Below are 20,742 nucleotides of genomic sequence, written 5' to 3'. Positions count from 1 at the left end.
CAATAACCCCAATCTCTGCATCTATAAAGAAACATATCTGCTGTCTGCTCAAGTCAAAAAACTCAAGCTTATTTATTTGCCTGGACTAGCAAGCTGAAGTATTTCACAATTTTGTTCTGTGTTAAGAGGTAAATACTTCAGAAAATACCATGTATGAAACTTAAAATATTCTCCAGTTGAAGGTGTCAGGAACAATGCTCAAAGGAAAATATTTAGGAATTAATCAACAATCATCAATTTATGCTCATTTTCACTGTTTCTTGCATAGTTTTTGAATTTGCTCTGGACTTATCTTCTCTTTTTTCCTACCTAGTTACCTCCACAGGATGGCTGAAAAAAGATTTCCATCAGCATATTTAATGAAAAACATTTCTTTCAAGCAAGGCACAAAATTTAGATTTATTTGATTAATCCCAATTCTAGTTTTACATTTAGTACAAAAACCAACTTGAACGTAGGTGTAAATACAACTTCCACAAAGTAGTTCAATGAGATTTAAAATCAGTTATGTATCCAGAACCATAAAGCACAACTAAAAGCAGCCCAGGATATACAGATTGTTTACCATAATCGGTGAAAGACCTCATAATGCATGAATATATTTAACAAACTCCAGTAATAAGTTATCTCATTTCTAATCTTTCATTTGAAACATATTTAGCAATTCTGTACCTAACAAAGAAAGCATTAAAGAATGAGAAGTGCAGATAAGTTTTACTCAAGCTGAGGCCTAAATGAAACACACAATCAAATACTAAATAACAGAACAATGACTTAAATAGTTCCGCTGAACATTAAGAACATAAATGTTAAGATAATATAGAAAAATAGCAAGAAGTTGAAAGACTTATTTACTTCTCGAAGAGCCTATGGTGTACTGTAGCTGCCTGAAATATTTTAACAATTATAGAAAACCGTATTTCCAAGTTTGGTACATTTGTACTTTCTAGATGACATACATTTAAGACAACCATCCATGAACTTATTTACAAACAGGAGCTTATTAATTTTAAAACTTGTATAAAAAAAATCAGTTTTGGCACTACCCATAAGGCAATGGATGATATGTACCTAAGATACCCAAACACATAATGAAAGCAAAATCAGAAGAAAATCATACATTTTAGCTTATTAAAGAAACCGTGAGACTTTAATTACAATTAAAGAAATTGATCAGCATTTGCAAGCCAATAAAACACCCTATTCAAAATACTGATGATTCTTTCTATACGGAACAGGATATAGCTTTAATCTGTGACGCCACTGTGCCATGTCTTGTAGGAGAATCTGGTATTTCTATGGTTATTAAATTATCAAACTAGTTTATTACCAGCAAATGGCAAAATGCTTAAGGAGAACATGATTTGACTTTTAAGCTAAGCAAAAAAAAAAAAAATATTACTCTGAAGTCCAGCCTTTGTTAACTATGTAAAAAAGTAATTTTGCCATTCACTTCACTGAGTAAAGACCACAGTTTCAAACTTTATTGATATGAATGATTTTAACAACTTTTTTTTTGCATTTCCAACAGCTTCAATGAGAGTGGAACCTTAAAATTCAATTTCACTGTTGCCACATTTGTACTGCAAAGACTGAAAATGTCCAGATTTCATAAACTATGGATTTCATTTAAATTTAAAAAATAATCCTTGCATTTATCTTAAATTTATAAAAAGATCCCCTCCCCCCCGAAACTTAAGGCAAACGTAAGTTTTATTGGTTATGTTTCTTTAAGTCTGAGCAGGTGTATGAGGCTGTTTAAATATCAAAAAAGCTAACGCCATATACAGTATTACCAACAAAAGTGAAGAATAAGGCAGCATGCGCCCTTAAGATGAAAAGAAAATTTAACTTTACAAGATGTTTAAATAATCCAAAGGCAAAAAGGTCTGTCTCCCCTAAGAGTATCTTCATAAAACATGGAAAGTTTAGAGGACATCAAGTTACTAAAATATTCCATTCAATGTTTATACAAATACATTACTACAATTATAAGTATACATACAATCAACTGACATCTCAGTGTTAACTAATTACTTAAATTTACAAGACAAACATAAATAAAGCTGTTAAAACAGGCAAGTACAGTACTCATCTATCATTCAGCACAATGTGTTTTTCATTTCTTTCACCTTGAAAAGAATCAGATTAGAATTGTGCGAAGTCGTTCTCCAAACCTAGAAATAAAATGAAAGAGAATTAAGTATGTCTATGCAGGTATTACACAGCATGGGCATATTCCAAATGCCTCAAGTCCTGTTTCCAGAAATGTAATTTACCATTTAGCAACCTTCTGTCTGCTCTCAGAAGAGGCCACAGTCTTTAAGGTTATTTTTAATAATGACATCGGTTACAGCATCGAAAACAAACTGCACATTTTTTGTGTCTGTGGCACATGTGAAGTGAGTGTAGATTTCCTTCGTGTCTTTTCTCTTGTTAAGATCTTCAAACTGACACTGAATGTAAGCAGCTGCTTCTTCATAAGTGTTTGACCCTAGAAGGATAAAAATTGCTCAGTAAGCAAACTGAGGAATAACAAGATGCATAGTGTACCCTTCAAGGAAATGGTTCTTTGGAAATAGTTAACCTAAACCTGAAAGGGAATAGTTCCACAGCCACTGCTTTAAGATACCACAAATAAATTACGAAGGAAACCATTTGGAAACATTTTTAAGAATAAAAACTAAGGAGACAATTCCAGCTGCAGGAAGAGTCTTTCCATTTACTTCAGCAGAAGACAGAACAAATCATTAATGACCCATCACTGCTCCCTAGATTAGGATATTTTGTTTCCTTCATTCAAATTACTTGCTTTCGATTTTTATGTTTTTAAAAGCTTGGGGTTTTTTTGCAAATTCAATTAAAGACATTGGGCATATGCATTCCCCCTAATTTTTACCTCCAATCTGCTATTTTCAGTACAATGGAACAGTTTGAAGTTACAATGAAATGATACATAAAAAACCTAAGACTTGTTGCATGAAATAATCCTCTTTTGCTATGTACTTCCTGAACAAGCTACCTCCTTCTAACATATATGTACACTCCCTGTTCAAATACACTCTCACGTACCCTAAGGGATTCCTGCTAGCAGAAAAAAATTACATCCAAGTACATAAATAGGAGGACATCAGAAAAAAAGAATGGACTAAATAAATTAGGCTGAAGAGTTGCAGCAGTTTCATGTAAATGCTTTCAGTGGACCAGCATTATTTCACTCAGTTGAAAATATGCCTCTGACTTAGCACTATTTGATTTGTGATCATAAAAACAACCTCCCCCTTAACCTTTACTCAATTGAAGTTTTTTTGATAGCTAAAGTTTAGAATTATCAAGCTCCCCCTGATTTGTGCATCAAAACAGAGGCAATTTAGCCAAAATTACTTGACACCTGCACCCCCCCCAATACCTGCATATTCAGGGTAGCAAATAGTGAGAGGACTCCTTTTGATTTTTTCTTCAAAAAGATCTTTCTTGTTCAGGAAGAGAATAATAGAAGTGTCTGTGAACCACTTATTGTTGCAGATACTGTCAAACAATTTCATGCTTTCATGCATCCGATTCTGTAATTGGAAAAAACACCTCACTGTATTTTAGACTTCAGTAGTAAGATCAGGATACACATTATTGAATAGATACAAATGAGCCAAGGAAGTTACAGAACTACGTTTCTAGCCTACAGAATCACATTTTACCACAGGGAAACACTAAGAATCCAAGATCACTACAAAGAACACTTCCACAAGCACAGTTTAGTCAATCTTTTTTCTTTCTTCTCATTTCCAGGTTTAAGCTGTTTAATATCTTAGGAATTTTTGGTGTGTTTTGACATTTTCCAGTATAGATATTCTACAAGAGTTGCAGAGTTACCTGAATTTGTCCTACACCGATTAGATGTTCTGGATACTGAAAATTAAATTCTGCCCCTAGCAGAGATTCCAGCATAAGAAAAAAAGAAAAAAATGGTTCTACAGGACTAGAGAATCAAGTGAGCAGTTTTTTTATCTCTTAGCATGATTTTTTAACTGTAGAAAAACTGAACAACGTGTAAGTACTTTGGCCAAGATCCAGGTATTAAGTAGCAAGGTCCTAGCTACGACCTTCTTTGACTACATTTGACTTGAAGGAGTTTTTCCTTCCTCTTTCCTCCCCAAAATATATTCTATAAGAAGTTGCAGAACTTGAGGATGAGCACAGAAATCTGTTAATGATTCACACACTACAGATTAAGCATCACTTTAGACCACTCTGTGCATACTGATATAGAGGAGTCACACCTTGAAAGAGGGTAAAGGAACAGAGGGAGTTGAAAGGGAGAAGGTAAAGAAAAATTTCTGCAACTAAGGAAATAAATCAGAGAAACACATTTAGAAAAAAAAAAAAACCTTCAGGCTTTGAAGACTGAGGAAAGGAAAACAAAACACAAAGGAAAGTACAAACACAGAAGTTGAGCAATTTGTTATTAGATACTTCCAGCATCCATAAAGAGACTAAAAATATATACTACTGATAACCTATCCTCCTGAATTTATGCATCCTTTAAAACATGAAAGAGTGTGGCTGGAAAGAGTGTCGTCTCATTACTCCTTCTGCGAATATGAAGAAAGACTTTGAAACCTGAAAGCATGAATTTTATCACCATTTCTCTGAGACCTTTCACACAAACCCCATACATCTTACACAGCAGTAAACCTCTAGAAGATTTATTTCTAGCTTTCCTTTCAAAACTTATTTAGTTTGAAAGAACTAAGGTTTATCCAAGAACATTCTTCAACATTAGAGTACTTGCCATTTCCTCGTCTTCAGCCAAGACCAAGTCATAATCACTTAATGCCACACAAAAAATAATTGCTGTAACACCCTCAAAACAATGAATCCACTTCTTCCGCTCTGATCTCTGGCCTCCAACATCAAACATTCTGCAAAACAGAAGTGCAAAGAAGAGAATGGACTTTAGAATTTCTAACTTTCTGAATGTTAACCAATAAAATCTGAAATTATCAGCTGTACACGTGATTACAATATTTCTAAAAAGGCATAAAAATATTTGCAACATTTATTACCATTTAATGTCTCAGTATAAAAAAAAAATCTATATAAAGCCTTAAAAGGCATTCCTGTACAACATTTTATAAAATATGAGAAAGGGCAAGATGAAAGTTAAACAAAACTACTTCTTTACAATATTGTATTTAATAATTAATTGTAATCTATAAAAAGTAAAAATGCAGTTAACTTAACTAAACGTAAACTAGATGAAAGTGTTATTCAGCCTGTAGCCCAAATGAATTAAAAACTTTATTGAGTTGAAAGGTACTGATCAACAGTGTAAGATTCTTTACTAGCAGCATGGTGTCCAACAGCTGGAAATAGTGCAATACTAAGGAAGCTAGATACAAGTAACACTGTTATTCTAGTATTCTGAATGTAAATATATGAAATCTAATCTTCATTTTTTCAATTGTCCATTTTAAGTAGGATTTTTTAAGAGATGCTAATATTTTCAAAGTTCTCTTAAAAGACAAAAGCATCACATAAGAATAATTATTTTCCCTCTAATTAATGCTTTTTTTTTTGAAATGCAGTTAAGGGGGTGGGGAAACTGAGCTCTGTAAGTGAAACTTGTTTCTTTTAAATTCTTAGCTTAGCAGAAAGAAAACCTTTTTGAATGGTTTATCTGTAATTGAGCAAACTGAAAGCCTTATGGTCCTTTCATTAGCACCACGTATTTTTAAAAGCAAGTGTTGCCACAACTGCTGAGTTCTGCTTTTCAGCCTATTTAAGCAACGAACATCGTTCCAGTACCCATACAAAATGGGATACAGGCCAAAAGCACACCAGGTATTTCTTATGGTTGCTTTCAATTCTTTTTTTAAGGTCACAGAAGTTGTTTGTGCCAATTCTCATCCTTGCAAAAGACTTTGACATATATTTTTTTTGTATCAGGGTGTTTACAAAAATATGATATATACCTGGAAAGCATCACAGATCACACACTTGTTAAATCTGACCTGTATTTTTCTTAACCCCCTTTCCTGTTTACCCTGGACTGTAAGACTGTGTGGGGGCAGGCAGACAAAAAAAAACCTCCTGATGTTAAGTTAGTGTACAACATGACTAGGTAAATTGCACTTGAAGAGGCTCAATTACAGTTGGTTTTTTTAGAAATCTTCAAGTGTTCTGAGGTGCAACACTTTTACTTAAAAAAAACCACAGTAAAAATAAAAAGACCCTTTGCCTTCCTATAAAAAATTATCAGAAACATCATCACCTCAAACGAGGTCTTCTACTTGTGTATGCTATTGTGCAAGTGACAATATTCATTGTCCAATTAATGTTCTACAATGGAATAATGTCACCTTAAAAACACTTTGAAGATTACTTCTGTTAGAATTCAGAAATTAAAAAAGGATTCTTCAGAAGTGTTCCTTACCTTCAGAGACATCTTTGAGGGGAAATCTCTGTCTGGATATCAGCCTATATACATGCAAGTCAGCCACCTACTCCTAATTAGTTCTCAAATAGTTAGCGATGGCTGTATCCATAGGAAGGTATTTTGTACTTCTGTATCTTAATAATTAATACCTTAAATTTTAGTTGTTACTTCCAGCAATTCTAATGCTAATGTTTTATAATTCTGTATTAAGACCTGAATTCATTAGGTTATCAGAAGAACATTTCTACAAAATAGGGTGTTCTTTGAAGGCAAAAGCAGTAAATAATCACTCGACTTCTGAAATAGTCTATATGAAACATAATGAAGATGACTTGCAATTTGCATTTGAGATTGAATCAATAATCAAAGCTAGGCTAAGTGCTTCATAGAGAAGGTAGAAATGAGGCTCAATGTCAAAGAATCTAAACGCACACAGCAAAACAGGAAAGGAAAACAACTCAAGTACACAATATTGCACAGCTAGTCGCCTATGTACCCTCATCTTGGTATAATCAAGCCTTTTATGCCTTTAGTTCATCTCAAAAGTTCTTTTCAGTGTTATGCAAGAGTATACTTCAAGCCCTTCCAATAACTCTACGTTATCACTATCTCCTAAAGCACCTAAAATTTAAACACCTGCTGTTCAGGTGTTTTACGTAACAGCCAAATACTTCCAAAGACCTGTCTTTAGTTTGCACATTTTATAGAAGTGTAACCATGTGGTCTTTGTAATAGACTTTACAGGACTGTAATGATACGATCTTTTTAAGAGCCCCAAAAAATCAGTACAGACTGGAAGTAGCCACCTGCAGACAATCACTGAGTGTAAAAGAACTTAAACCCATCTACAATAGGGTCTGAACAAGTAACATTAGTAAGTTAGTGAGAAAATTGATAGCTCCTCAGAATACTGAAGACCTCCCTTGAGGCTTGGCTAAGGACTACTCTTATGTTTGCAAGAGGTTCATTCCCATTTAACAGCTATTATTTTAAGGATTAATATGAATTTTGTATACTTAAACCCTAAAACAAGGAAGCAAAATGTATTTCTACAGTCCTGATGGCCTTGAAGCATCCACGTTACAGTGCTCGCTATGCATTTACATAAAAAAATACCTTCCATTAAGATACCAAACAAATATATTGAATAGACATGACAACAGTCTCTGCACAATTTAAATGCAGATGCAATGTGAGTTTTCTTCCCATTCTTCCAGATCAGGAAGAGGTAGGGTATTAATGCATTTCAACTACATCCTGTGCTTTTATCATGAATGTCTTTGGGCATAAAATGTTCATATTTTTAACATTATTTTGTCAATCCCACAAAACAGGAGATGTAAGCCATATTAAATTACTAAATAAGGTACTGAAGTACAACACACTTTAATTAAGTTCTCCAGGAAAACGTGTTTACTCTTTCATACAACACCAGCAAATATTCATAAGCCTCCAACTCTCCAAACTGAATTTAAAGGGACGAATCTGACAAATCAACAACTATTTAACATGGCATAAAATTGAGCATTTTGAGATTTTAATTTACATATAAAATATCTTTATTTTACAAAAAGCTTCCAATACACTCAAAGCATTCATTATTTAATATCTGCATATTTATTTCTGAGTTATTAAAAGAGTTTCAATAACTCCGCATGTCCCTTCAGAAAATTCAGCCAACCACGTAGAATTTTTTTCATAGGGGAAAAAAAGAAAGGATGTGGGGTGTCAAAGTTGTAATTTAATACATTTGTCTAATGTCACTGTACTTTACAGAAAACCGTAACAGACAGATGAACATGCAGCATGATTTACATACTTAAAATGAAGATCTTTGAATGTAAAGTGAGTTTCCACTATTCCTGTAGTTTTCACTCTAGTCCTGAGAACATCCTGTTGGGTTGGAATGTAGCTGGTTTGTGCTATCCTGTCCAAGTCATTCAAGTAACTGAAGGTAAAAATAAATACTGCTTTCAGCCATTCATAAAATAGCAACATAATTACAAAGAAGTTCTAGGTCCATTCATTATACTGTGCTTGACTTACTTTATAGAATAGCTTTCTCTGAGATAAGGCAAAAAACAAGACACATACTTGCCCTGAATTTTCCAAGGTTTTTTGAAATTAGCTTTACAGACAAAAAAGATATTTCATTCCAGAAGAAAGAAAACATATCTAACTGACTCCACTACAAAGAATTATTCTTTTGAAATCCTAAAATGGTTACTTTTGAAATCCTAACAGGGTTCCACTTGCACCAATGTTATCTGCACTCACTGGAAGAACACCTTCATTTTTTGCAATATACTGAACTACTAGTTATTTTGAGTAATCAAAGCGCAAAATTACCCTGGATTTGATAATAGGTATGAAAATATTAACTCTGTATTTTAGCCAGAATTAATGTGTTTAAGAAAATGCTTAATACTTCAACTTTCTATGAAGAATTTATAATTGCACACTTTTTTACAATAGCATACTTTCATTACCAAAACTCCTGCAAAGCAGAACATCTCTAAAAGCCATACAAATCTTATTGTGCTTTTTCCATAGCAAACAGGGAAGGCATTATGATGTTCTCAGACTGTAACCAGAAGTTTGCAATTTTAAGAATACAACTATATGGCTGAAAGAACAGTCTTATGAAATTGGAGGCAGAGTTATCTAAAACAACAGAACAGAACCAAGGAGGTTATTAAGACAAAAGTGATCCATATTGAAGAAAGTTTGTGCAAATGGTATCTCTTAAGAGATCTGTCATCTTGAGCTCAGCTTGTTGCCATCTACCCTCTGTACCCTTAGAAGCACTTCAGCAAACAAGTAACAATGATGCTGAAAGTATCAGTATTATTTCAATACAATTTGATAATATTACTATTCATTCAGCGTGTTTATTATGTTACAGTCTTCTCAGTTACCACACCTGCATGTTGGTTGTTTACATTATTCTAAAGAACCTTATTTTAAGGAAAGTGAAAATCAATTTCAAACACTACAAATTAATTTAGAATGATAAGGCTTTAAAAAAAATTGCCCTATGAGACCAGTATCACTCCTACATTGTTATTTACCCTGTTATCACTCCCTCTGGACTCTTTTCCTTCACTGACTTAACCATTACTTGCCGCCATCACATCTTATTTCTCACATCCCTGATTCCTTAATACTTTACTTTTTCAGTGAAGTACCCTAGCATAGAAGACATCCTGACTGTTGCTTCTGCTCAACATACTTCTAACAGACTGTTAATTAACAAAGAAAAAGCAGCAACGTTGAACCACAGAAGAAACTACTATGAACATGACAGTAGTATACTCAATAATACAGAATCACATCATGCAATCAAGTTTCCTGGACATGTTCAGATACCAAACAAGTATTTGAGTCATGTTTTAGTAATAAAAATGCTCTGAAAGTTATTTCCATCTTCCTCAAGAAGATGAAACAACTGATCAGGTCATGACTCATTGATAATGATACCGCATCTCTTCCTTTCCAAGCCTGAAGCTTACTTGGAGCATTTTGACCTAAGCAGACAGTATCCTTCTGCAGATACTTCTAAGCTTTCTACTTATATGGGAGCAGAATTCCTCAAAAGATAACACTTGCTTTAGCTACTACTTACAAGATGAGGAGAATCTTGTCTGTCACATACTACTTACTAAGCAGCAGAGTCGTTAAGCTGGTATTCTCTAGATCTGTTGAAGCAAGCTTGAACTCCACTATCTTTCCACAGTCTCTTGATGACTCCAGCAAGCTCTGAAGTCATAAATCCTTCTTCTGCTGCTCCAGCTAACACAAAGAGTTGACGAGCATCATCCTTTAGGATGTAAACAGAAAGTGAAGACACAAACACTGAGAAATACAACAGAAATATTACCACCTAAAAAATACATCCAGCACATTAATTATTCTCTTAACCTGGTAAATGTGAATGCAACCAAACAAAAAAATTTGAAGGAAAACAACTGGGTTTAGTGCTCTGCATAGGGTATTAATTCCCACATTTTTCAACAGAAAGACTAATAAATTTAATTTCTCATTAGCTGATAAAGCTTCTGATCTGTTTATAACTGGAATTAAGCTTTTATAAACAGAAGTAGTAACATTTTGTGCTCAAGTCTAAAGTAAACTTATTTACTTACCAAATTATCACAAACTGAACAGAATGGTTACAGTGCACACTAGAACCTTCAGTAATGCAGATGTATATTAACTGACTGAAGACAACACATTAATCACTTAAGTTTCAAAAATCAACTTTGTTTAAAAGTAACAAATGACCACTTTTTACCAAATCTTACATCAGGAAATAGAAAATTATTTTTTAAAACCTTTCTAGATAAATCAGTTACAAATATCCATTACCATAATTGTTCTACAAAGATGCAGTTTTCTCAGTAATGCAGTATCAAGGAAATGTTAAGATTTTTGAAAGAGCAAATGCTGGATTTGAAGACTACATATAAGGGCTGCCTTTGAGAGTGAGGCTAATGGAGTACAGGATGTCAATTCACCAGTTTCCTTTAACAGAATTTGACCAGTTGGCTGCCTTCATCCAATTCTGAGTGAGGAAAGAAACTTTAAAATGTTAGCCCTGTAAGGCAATGGAAAAAAGAAGATAGCACGTGGCAGAGGAAAGTGACCCATACACCTTAGTACTCTATAGCGGGTAGCTACCTAACCTTGGTTATTAGTTGTACATGATCTAATGCCAAGGTATGTCAGCCAGAAAAATCAGCGTATTTGTGGCTTGTAACTACTCCTACAGCATGTACTGTCTGTCCAATGGTTATGAGAACACACGACACTGGAAAGCGGGAAAGAGAAAAGAGAGACTTGGGCACATCAGCCAGGAACTGAAAGTATTTCAGTAAAGAGAAGGATTTTAAAAAGCAACATGTAAGGTTACTCTCATAAATGGTAAGTTAAAAATACAGAGGCAAATTTGTAGAAAAATCCAGTTCTGTCACCTTTGCTGTTCAAACAATAAGCTGGTGGGAAAACCAAACCAAACCAAGTATTTCAGGCTAAGCACAGGCAGTAGTGATTGTTCTAAAGATACCATCTGCTGTAAACTTAAATAATCAAAGACCAGGACAGGGAAATTGCTTACAGATGGATTCAGTAACACTGCTATTCACAGCCTGAAAACAAAAAGCTTACATGCAGTCAGTCAACTCGAGGCAAACTTGAAGAGATTTTTATATATACGTATACATATGTAGTTATAAGTATGATATACATATACATATATCAGATATCTGATATATAGCATTCTATGATATAGTTGAGTCTTTTGAAAGCTATAGTGGTTACAAATCTAAAACCAAGCATTTATCGAATAAATTAACAGAATACTAATTACTGTACATGCACAGGAAAAATTGTGGACAACTGAAAATTCAATGGCTTGCACTAATAACTATATAAAAAAAGCCTAAAGCAGTAAAGATCAAAGGGCTGGATAGTCAGATCTCACAGAAGGTCATGTGAGCAATATGCCTGCACAAAAGAAACCTGAATGACAATTCTGCTCCTGAGTATTGTTTGTGGATGCAAATACCAAGGACCTAAAATTCACAGAAGGCAGCAGATCATTAAGAAGAGCCAACATATTAAGATACATGATGGAAACAGCTTAGAAACTAACAGTCAATTTTGTCATGAATGATTACGTCATTTTATATCTAGCATGTTCTGACTTTTCAAACACTCCGAATTTGCTCTGTTTCAAACAGTTCTAAAATGGGACGAGGTGAGGGAGCTGAAGGGTGGTGGCAGAACAAGAAAACCTATTTCAGCCCAAACATTAACATACAAAAGCGTTTGACACGGTCTCCCACAGCATCCTTGTGGCTAAATTGAGGAAGTGTGGTCTGGATGATCGGGTAGTGAGGTGGACTGTGAACTGGCTGAAGGAGAGAAGCCAGAGAGTTGTAGTCTATGGGGCGGAGTCTAGTTGGAGGCCTGTATCTAGTGGAGTGCCTCAAGGGTGGTACTGGGACCAGTATTATTTAATATATTCATCAACGATTTAGATGAGGGAATTGAGTGTACTATCAGCAAGTTTGCTGATGACACTAAGCTGGGAGGGGTGGCCGACACGCCAGAAGGCTGTGCTGCCATCCAGCGAGACCTGGACAGGCTGGAGGGTTGGGCGGGGAATAACTTGATGAAATATAACAAGGGAAAGTGTAGAGTCCTGCATCTGGGCAGGAACAACCCCAGGTTCCAGTATACACTGGGGAACGACCTGTTAGAGAGCAGTGTAGGGGAGAGGGACCTGGGGGTCCTGGTGGACGACAGGATGACCATGAGCCGACACTGTGCCCTTGTGGCCAAGAAGGCCAATGGCATCCTGAGGTGTATTAGAAGGGGGGTGGTTAGTAGGTCGAGAGAGGTCCTCCTTCCCCTCTACTCTGCCCTGGTGAGACCTCATCTGGAATATTGTGTCCAGTTCTGGGCCCCTCAGTTTAAGAAGGACAGGGACCTGCTGGAGAGAGTCCAGCGCAGGGCAACTAAGATGATTAAGGGAGTGGAGCATCTCCCTTATGAGGAAAGACTGAGGGAGCTGGGTCTCTATAGTTTGGAGAAGAGGAGATTGAGGGGTGACCTTATTAGTGTATATAAATATATAAAGGGGGAGTGTCACGAGGATGGAGCCAGGCTCTTCTCAGTGGCAAACAATGAAAGGACAAGGGGAAATGGGTATAAATTGGAACACAAGAGGTTCCACTTAAACTTGAGAAGAAACTTCTTCTCAGTGAGGGTGATGGAACACTGGAACAGGCTGCCCAGGGAGGTTGTGGAATCTCCTTCTTTGGAGACATTCAAAGCCCACCTGGACACGTTCCTGTGTAACCTTATCTAGGTGTTCCTGCTCCGGCAGGGGGATTGGACTAGATGATCTTTTGAGGTCCCTTCCAATCTCTAACATACTGTGACACTGTGAAAGTGGTCTCTATTACCCCTTTCTAAGTATGAACATTACTGCAAGACACAAGTTCGTATGCACTGATCAAGTCCTATTTTCATTATCAATGAATGCTAGATACTTTCTTTTAATTATACTGGAATGGGGTAGCTTTCTCCCTGCATATCATCATTTTTATACCAGATTTCATAAACAAGATTATATAAAGAAACTAATTTAACCATCTCTAGCTCATTACAGCAAATTTCACATTCAGAAAATGGTCTTTATTCCTTTAAAGTACATTCACTAATTGTCTCTCAAAACAGAGTTTCTACTTCAGGACTGAAACATCCTGTAGGACAAAGGAAAATGTACCAGTCTTGAGATGGACCATTACTGAAGCTGCTGGTGTAATCTGTGCTCTCTTGATTCAAGAGCTTTAAAAAAGAAAATGTTAAACTCATTGCTTTACCTTTAGTCTTATGACAGAATTAACAGGGTATGATTTTCCAAAGAAACTCAGCCCATTTAGAATAAAACCCTCAGAAATGTACACAAAAAAGTCTGAATGTAATGGTTTTCATCAGGAATGACAATTCTGAGTTTGTTTTTCTGTGTTGTTTCTTTTTCCTCAAAATAAAAAGGATAAAATTGTAACAAAACATTTAAAAAGCTACATTATAATAATCAAGGAGTATGCATACTTTTTTTTTTTAAGCGAGACTGATGTATAACTCATGCTCTGAATTCCTTTTTCCATTTCTGACACTGCAATTGACGCTCCACAGCAGTGTTGCTCTGAAAAAAGAATTTGGACTACCAAGACCTGCCTAAGTGCAAACGGATGGACAGCTATTTTAAGATTAGCCCTGACAAGTTTGCCTCATCATTTACATAGCTCTTTGAAGTTGATAAACTCAAGATGACTTCAAATTGATATCATGAATAAAATAGCCTTCAAAATCTTCTTGTTAGTCATTTTATCTGCTAACACCTAAATTGACTTCTCCTCCATTTTCTCTTTCTATGTATTTAGTAACACAAGTCTACCATCTGCCTCTTTCCAACATTAACTGCCAGACTCCCGAGAGGACTTCATTGTGCAAATGCTGAACTAACATGCAATAAGATACTGTTGTTGCCCTGGAAAACTTTAGTCTTAAGGAACGACATCAGCAAATGAGAGAGTAATGTAGAGACGGATAGCCAATGAAAACAAAGCTTCTGTTACTTGTGTTTAAAACTGAAGAGGTGTCGCGTAGAATTAGACTTCATATACAATTTTATGACTCACTTTACATAAACTTATGAATGTTTGTCTTCTTTTGACAACCATACATAATGCATTTCACAAGGTCACTGAAAATATACACTAGTATTACTAGTGCTAGGCTAGTTCCCACTTCAGAAAGTGAGCATTCCATATTCCAGCATTAATTTCTATGGAGAGAAAATGAAAATACACATCCTGAACTAAGTTTCAGTGCTATGCAGACTAACAGCTTTGATGATCAATTTGCGCACTCCAGCACAGAGTGTACTCCTGCAACCAAAGGATATCCAAAACCACTTAAGCTCAGCATTTTAAAGAGATTCAGAGCATCTAACCTCCCAACCAGATACAGACATAATCAGGGTCACCACAAGTAAAATTATAGGGTTAGGACTGGAGAAACAGTAAGCCTTAAAAGAACCAATTATACAGACCAGCTTTAATAGCTGGAATGGCAAAGAGACCCATCAGAGGCTTGTTCATGGACCATTAGATTAAATAAGATGGAAAAAGAGCAGAAAAGCTTAGAAAAGGTCTATTCCTTGGTGGAAAAGCATTAATCCTTAATATGATATTAAAAAAATAAAAAAATGGGATATCAGCAGCAGAGTTATACCCATGTAAAATACAGTCCTCCACACTGGAGATTAGTATGAAACAGGATTAAGCTCAGAGGCTGAAAATGTTTCAGGCAATCCTGTGCCTATCACCTAATAGAGAAATACAGACAGTAGGTAGATACCTACCTATTTAAGCTGTTTTTAAGCAACATGAAGATGTCTAACTGAAATGACTTACAGAACATAATAGGCCACCAGTCCATACAAGTAAAGAGACCTAAGTGCATAGCTTAATGTTTTTCAAAACCTCCCTAAGGTTCTCCAAATTTAGGTAGAATTCGGAGAATTGTATCTAAACAAACAGCTGTTGTGAATCAGCCCAGTGTTGACTGCTGTGTAGGTCACCTTGCCATGTATAAAGACCAATGACATTTAGTTTTCAATTAAACTTTTATCTTATAAAGAAGATTACTGGATATCTGGAGATTTTTTCGGACAATACTAACAGACAAAAATTGAAAATGAATGGGTATTTCAGCTATGTATCTGTGTGCGTACTTCAATACTTACAGCCCTGCCTGGATCACCAAAGTCTATCTTCAACCTCCCCATTGCTCTAATGATAGCAATAATGGACTGAATGGTGTTACTGTAGACAACAGCTTTGTACTGTTTACATTCTTCTTCTGAATAACCAGCTTCATGGATGATCCTATGAAAGGAGAAAAAACATAAATTCTCTATTCAAATAAACAAAATATTTCTCTAGGACAGTATTTCACCATACTTACTTCATTTGTTTGACAATTGTGCTTTTTCCTGATTCACCAGCTCCTGAAAAATAAATGTGTGAAAATTGACTAGACTTTTAGTGATCTTTGGAAATACATTTAGTCTCTGTACTTCAAATACATAACCAATATAGAAAACTTCAATAATTAAAAGTACATTTGCTAAAAATGAATTTTTAGTATAAAAACGTGTCTTGAGTCAAAATTAAGACACTGTAAGAACAAATCATTCCGTTCTAAAAAGTTTTTGCTTGCCTTTTTACAGAAGTGAATATATTCTTTACAGTCTGCCAGGTGTTTCTAATGCAAACAGGTATCAACTGTTCAATGAGTCTAAAGCTCAATTCCTCAAAGAACCTTTTAAATAAACACCTCACCAAAAAACCTCGTTTATAAGTACTTCAAATTGCATTAATGGTCTTCAGTATTGCAAATGAGCAGCTTCAGACTCTCCACTGTTCTAGTCCTTGTAACCATCTTTTTGGTCCTTGCAAGAATAAACCAGCTCCTTTTTGTTGGAACAGACTGCAGGGGGTTTGCCAAATGTGCTAATACCATCCTCAATGCTTTAGAAAAGTGATAAAAAAGGCAAACTATGTTAAAATATGAAGCTTACAAAAACAATTAGCATGTCTACCAGCACGTATGACAAACTGCCTTTTGCTGCCTCAGCCACCTTCATTTACTGTACCTACACATAGGTCTGCTGCTTTCTCTGAAAAAAAAAACATGCAACTCTTAAGAGGTGTGATCTAATCCCTTTAAACAGCACACTCCCAGTTTGTGTGTGCTTGTGCTGTACCCTCCCTCCTACATTTCCTCTTTCTCAACATGGTTTTGCAGAAGTGAGTATAATCTTTATAGTCTATGGTGTTTCCAATGTAAACATATCATCAATTGCAATACAATCAAATAAAACTCTCTTCTTCAGAGGTCACTGTGACCACAGGAAGTCACTGATAAAAGCCGTATTTATTCATCTTAAAAAAAGGGGCAAGAAGGGGAATCTGAAGCATTATGAAAGAGCCAGCCTCATCTCAATCCTCAGACTAAGTATACAGCAAATACTCTTGGAAGCAATTTCCAGGCACGTGATTGAGAATTGCCAGGATGGCTTTATGAAGTGCAAATTGCACCTAACTTGGTAACTTTTTGTGAGGAAACAGCTGGTTTGGGGGATGGAGGACACCAGTGGATGTGATTTACTCTGACTCTTAATAAGGCTTTCAATGCCACCTCCCACAGCATCCTAGCACCAAATCTGATAAATATCAACTTCAGGGTGTCTGAAAATCTGCCAGACTTAAAGGCTTGTGCTCAACGGCTTAAAACTTACCTGGAAGCAACTCAGATGAGGCAACCTTCAGGAGACTACACTGGGATATTAAGAGTTTAACACAAAATAGTTAGGGTTTGAAGTTCCTTAAGTTCCAACCCCCTGCCATGGGCAGGGACATCTGACACTAAACCGTGCCACCCAAGGCTCTGTCCAACGTGGCCTTGAACACCACCAGGGATGGAGCATTCACAACTTTCCTGGGCAACCCATTCCAGTGCCTCACCATGCTCACAGTAAAGAACTTTCTCCTTATATCTAATCTAAACTTCCCCTGTTTAAGTTTTAACCCATTACCCCTTGTCCTATCACTGCAGTCCCGAATGAAGAGTCTCTCCCTCGCATTCTCAGAGGCCCCTACAGATACTGGAAGGCTGCTATGAGGTCTCCATGCAGCCTTCCCTTCTCCAGGCTGTACAGCCCCAACTTTCTCAGCCTATCTTCATATGGGAGGTGCTCCAGTCCCCTGATCATCCTCATGGCCCTCCTCTGGACTTGTTCCAACAGTTCTCATGTCCTTTTTATGTTGAGGACACCAGAAGTGAGGTCTCATGAGAGCAGAGCAGAGGGGCAGGATCACCTCCTTCAACCTGCAGGTCACACTCCTTTTGATGCAGCCCAGGATATGGTTGGCTTTCTGGGCTGCGAGCGCACACTAAAGCCAGCTCCTGTTAAGTTTCTCATCAACCAACACCCCTAAGTCCTTCCCCACTGGGCTGCCCTGAATGTCTTCTCTGCCCAACCTGTAGCTGTGCCTGGGATTGCTCCGACCCAGGTGTAGGACCTTGCACTTGTCATGGTTAAACTTCATGAGGTTGGCATCAGACCACCTCACAAGCATGTCAAGGTCCCTCTGGATGGCATTCCTTCCCTCCAGTGTATCAACCGAACCACACAGCTTGGTGTCATCAGCAAACTTGATGAGGGCGCACTCAATCCCACTGTCCATGTCACTGACAAAGATATTGAACAAGATCGGTCCCAACACCGATCCCTGAGGGACACCACTCATTACTTGTCTCCAGCTGGACACTGAGCCATTGACCACAACTCAGTGGTCCGTCTATTAAAATGATGGTGCTATCGAGAGGGTCATCAAGAACCTAGAGGCCTGAGCTGACAGAAATCTTATGACAGTGAACAGAAACAAATGTGAGGACCTGCAAGTATCACAGTATCACAGTATGTTAGAGATTGGAAGGGACCTCAAAAGATCATCTAGTCCAATCCCCCTGCCGGAGCAGGAACACCTACATAAGGTTACACAGGAATGTGTCCAGGCGGGTCTTGAATGTCTCCAAAGAAGGAGATTCCACAACCTCCCTGGGCAGCCTGTTCCAGTGTTCCGTCACCCTCACTGAGAAGAAGTTTCTTCTCAGGTTTAAGTGGAACCTCTTGTGCTCCAATTTGTACCCATTTCCCCTTGTCCTTCCATTGTTTGCCACTGAGAAGAGCCTGGCTCCATCCTCGTGACACTCCCCCTTTATATATTTATATACACTAATAAGGTCACCCCTTAATCTCCTCTTCTCCAAACTATAGAGACCCAGCTCCCTCAGTCTTTCCTCATAAGGGAGATGCTCCACTCCCTTAATCATCTTAGTTGCCCTGCGCTGGACTCTCTCCAGCAGGTCCCTGTCCTTTTTAAACTGAGGGGCCCAGAACTGGACACAATATTCCAGATGAGGTCTCACCAGGGCAGAGTAGAGGGGAAGGAGGACCTCTCTCGACCTACTAACCACCCCCCTTCTAATACACCCCAGGATGCCATTGGCCTTCTTGGCCACAAGGGCACAGTGTCGGCTCATGGTCACCCTGTCGTCCACCAGGACCCCCAGGTCCCTCTCCCCTACACTGCTCTCTGACAGAATAATCCATGCAACAATACACACTTGGGCTAAGCTAGGGAACAACATTGCAGAAAACAGCAGTGGGGATCAACAACCTGAACAGTGAGTAGTTAGCCCTTGTGGCAATGAAGATCAACCACATACAGGGCTGGTGCACTAGGACAAAGTTAACTTTCTTCATAGCAACCCGTATGGTTCAGTACTTTGGATCTATGGCTAAACCAGTGTTGGCAAGATAATAGTGTTGTTGTTACTGCTGAAAAGTGCATGCACAGCATCAAGGCTTTATCTCTTTTTCACCCTGTACCCACCCCTAATGAGAAGGCTGCAGGTGGACAAGAGGATGAGACAATTGACCCAAGTTGACCAAAGTGGAATTCCGTACCATATTATGCCATGGTTCACAGTAAAAGTTCATGGAAAGGAGGAAAAGGGGACATTTCTGGTTGTGATGTTTGGTATAACTTTTGGAAGGGTGATTACGAAGAATCTAAAGCACTAAAACACCCAAGTCTTACGGGGAGTGGCTGAGGAAACTGTGGTTGTTTAGTCTGGAGAAAGGGAGGCTGTAGTGAGGTGGATGTCAGTCTCTTCTCCCAAGTAACAAGTGATAGGCCAAGAGGAAATGGCCTCAAGTTGTGCCATGGAAGGTTTAGATTGAATGTTAAGAAAGATTTCTTCACTGCAAGCACTTGAACATGCTTCTCAGGGAAGCAATTAAGTTACCATCCCTGGATGTATTTAAAGACATGTAAATGTCGTGCTCCCAGCCATGGTTTAGTGGTGGACTTGGCAGTCCTGGGCTAACAACTGGCCTTTATGATCTTAAAGGTCTTTTCTAACTTAAATGATTCTGTGATGCATTCCATACACGCTGAGGCCCTGCTTTTCAGGAGGTAGCCAAACATCTGCCTCCCATCAAGATGGAAGGAATTAATTCTTCTCTTTGCTTGTCTGTGTGAACTTTTGCTTTTCCTATTAAAACATCTTTATCTTGATTCACAGGTCTTTTTGCTTCCTTCTGTTTTCTCCTTATCCTTAGGGAGAGGGGAGTAACCAAGTAGCTCTGTGAGTGGTTGGGTTGTTTAGTCTGAATAAACCCTGGCCAACTGCAATGCTGCAGTGGCAAAACTGCAGTCAACAAGTCAAAAAGAAGCTGCTATTCCCCAGCAGTCAGCATTCATGATGCTGTATCCAAGTACCGTGTACTGTTTTTCCCCCTCCTCAAGCATCCAGTAAATGAGGAATTGATAAACTATACAAAAACCAGTGAAAGATCTCTTAGTTGATTAAGGGACTGGTGCACAAGGCATACACAGAAAAGCTACACAGGACTGGGCTATTTAATCCTGGAGAGACTACTGGCGTGTGGGGTGGGGCTGTGTGCTGGTGAGGTGGAGTATGTGTCCAATTGCTGTCCTCCCCATAAAACCCACTTAAGACAGCTGAAGACAGAAGCAAACTCTCAGAGGTACACAACAAAAAGAAGCGAGACAATCAAGAAGCTGCAGCACAAACAGTTTCATAGAGATATAAGAGGGGACCTATCTGCATGGAAGAGGTTAAGCACTACAACC

General features: G+C 37.6%; 1 protein-coding gene across 2 annotated transcripts in view; it reads right to left on the bottom strand.

Annotated features, from left to right (window-relative positions):
* Positions 1–1,462: 1,462 nt before the first annotated feature.
* LOC133219208 (guanine nucleotide-binding protein G(i) subunit alpha-1) overlaps positions 1,463–20,742 on the bottom strand; it is a 35,834-nt gene continuing 16,554 nt past the window's right edge. For both annotated transcript variants that reach the window (XM_061366374.1, XM_061366373.1), the window contains 8 exons: positions 15,980–16,022; positions 15,759–15,900; positions 10,099–10,256; positions 8,256–8,384; positions 4,790–4,919; positions 3,410–3,563; positions 2,280–2,494; positions 1,463–2,177 (listed from right to left, as the gene is read on the bottom strand). In XM_061366374.1, coding sequence (XP_061222358.1) covers positions 2,304–2,494; positions 3,410–3,563; positions 4,790–4,919; positions 8,256–8,384; positions 10,099–10,256; positions 15,759–15,900; positions 15,980–16,022 — 947 coding nt within the window. In that variant the 3' untranslated portion in view covers positions 1,463–2,177; positions 2,280–2,303. The remainder of the gene's footprint in view (positions 2,178–2,279; positions 2,495–3,409; positions 3,564–4,789; positions 4,920–8,255; positions 8,385–10,098; positions 10,257–15,758; positions 15,901–15,979; positions 16,023–20,742) is intronic.

The sequence above is a fragment of the Neopsephotus bourkii genome, unplaced genomic scaffold (genome assembly GCF_033783945.1).
Source record: "Neopsephotus bourkii isolate Nb327-2 ecotype Australia unplaced genomic scaffold, CSIRO-AGI_Nbou_v1 NB_1328, whole genome shotgun sequence".
NCBI lineage: Eukaryota > Metazoa > Chordata > Aves > Psittaciformes > Psittacidae > Neopsephotus > Neopsephotus bourkii.
This window is presented reverse-complemented; position numbering and strand designations above follow the sequence as displayed.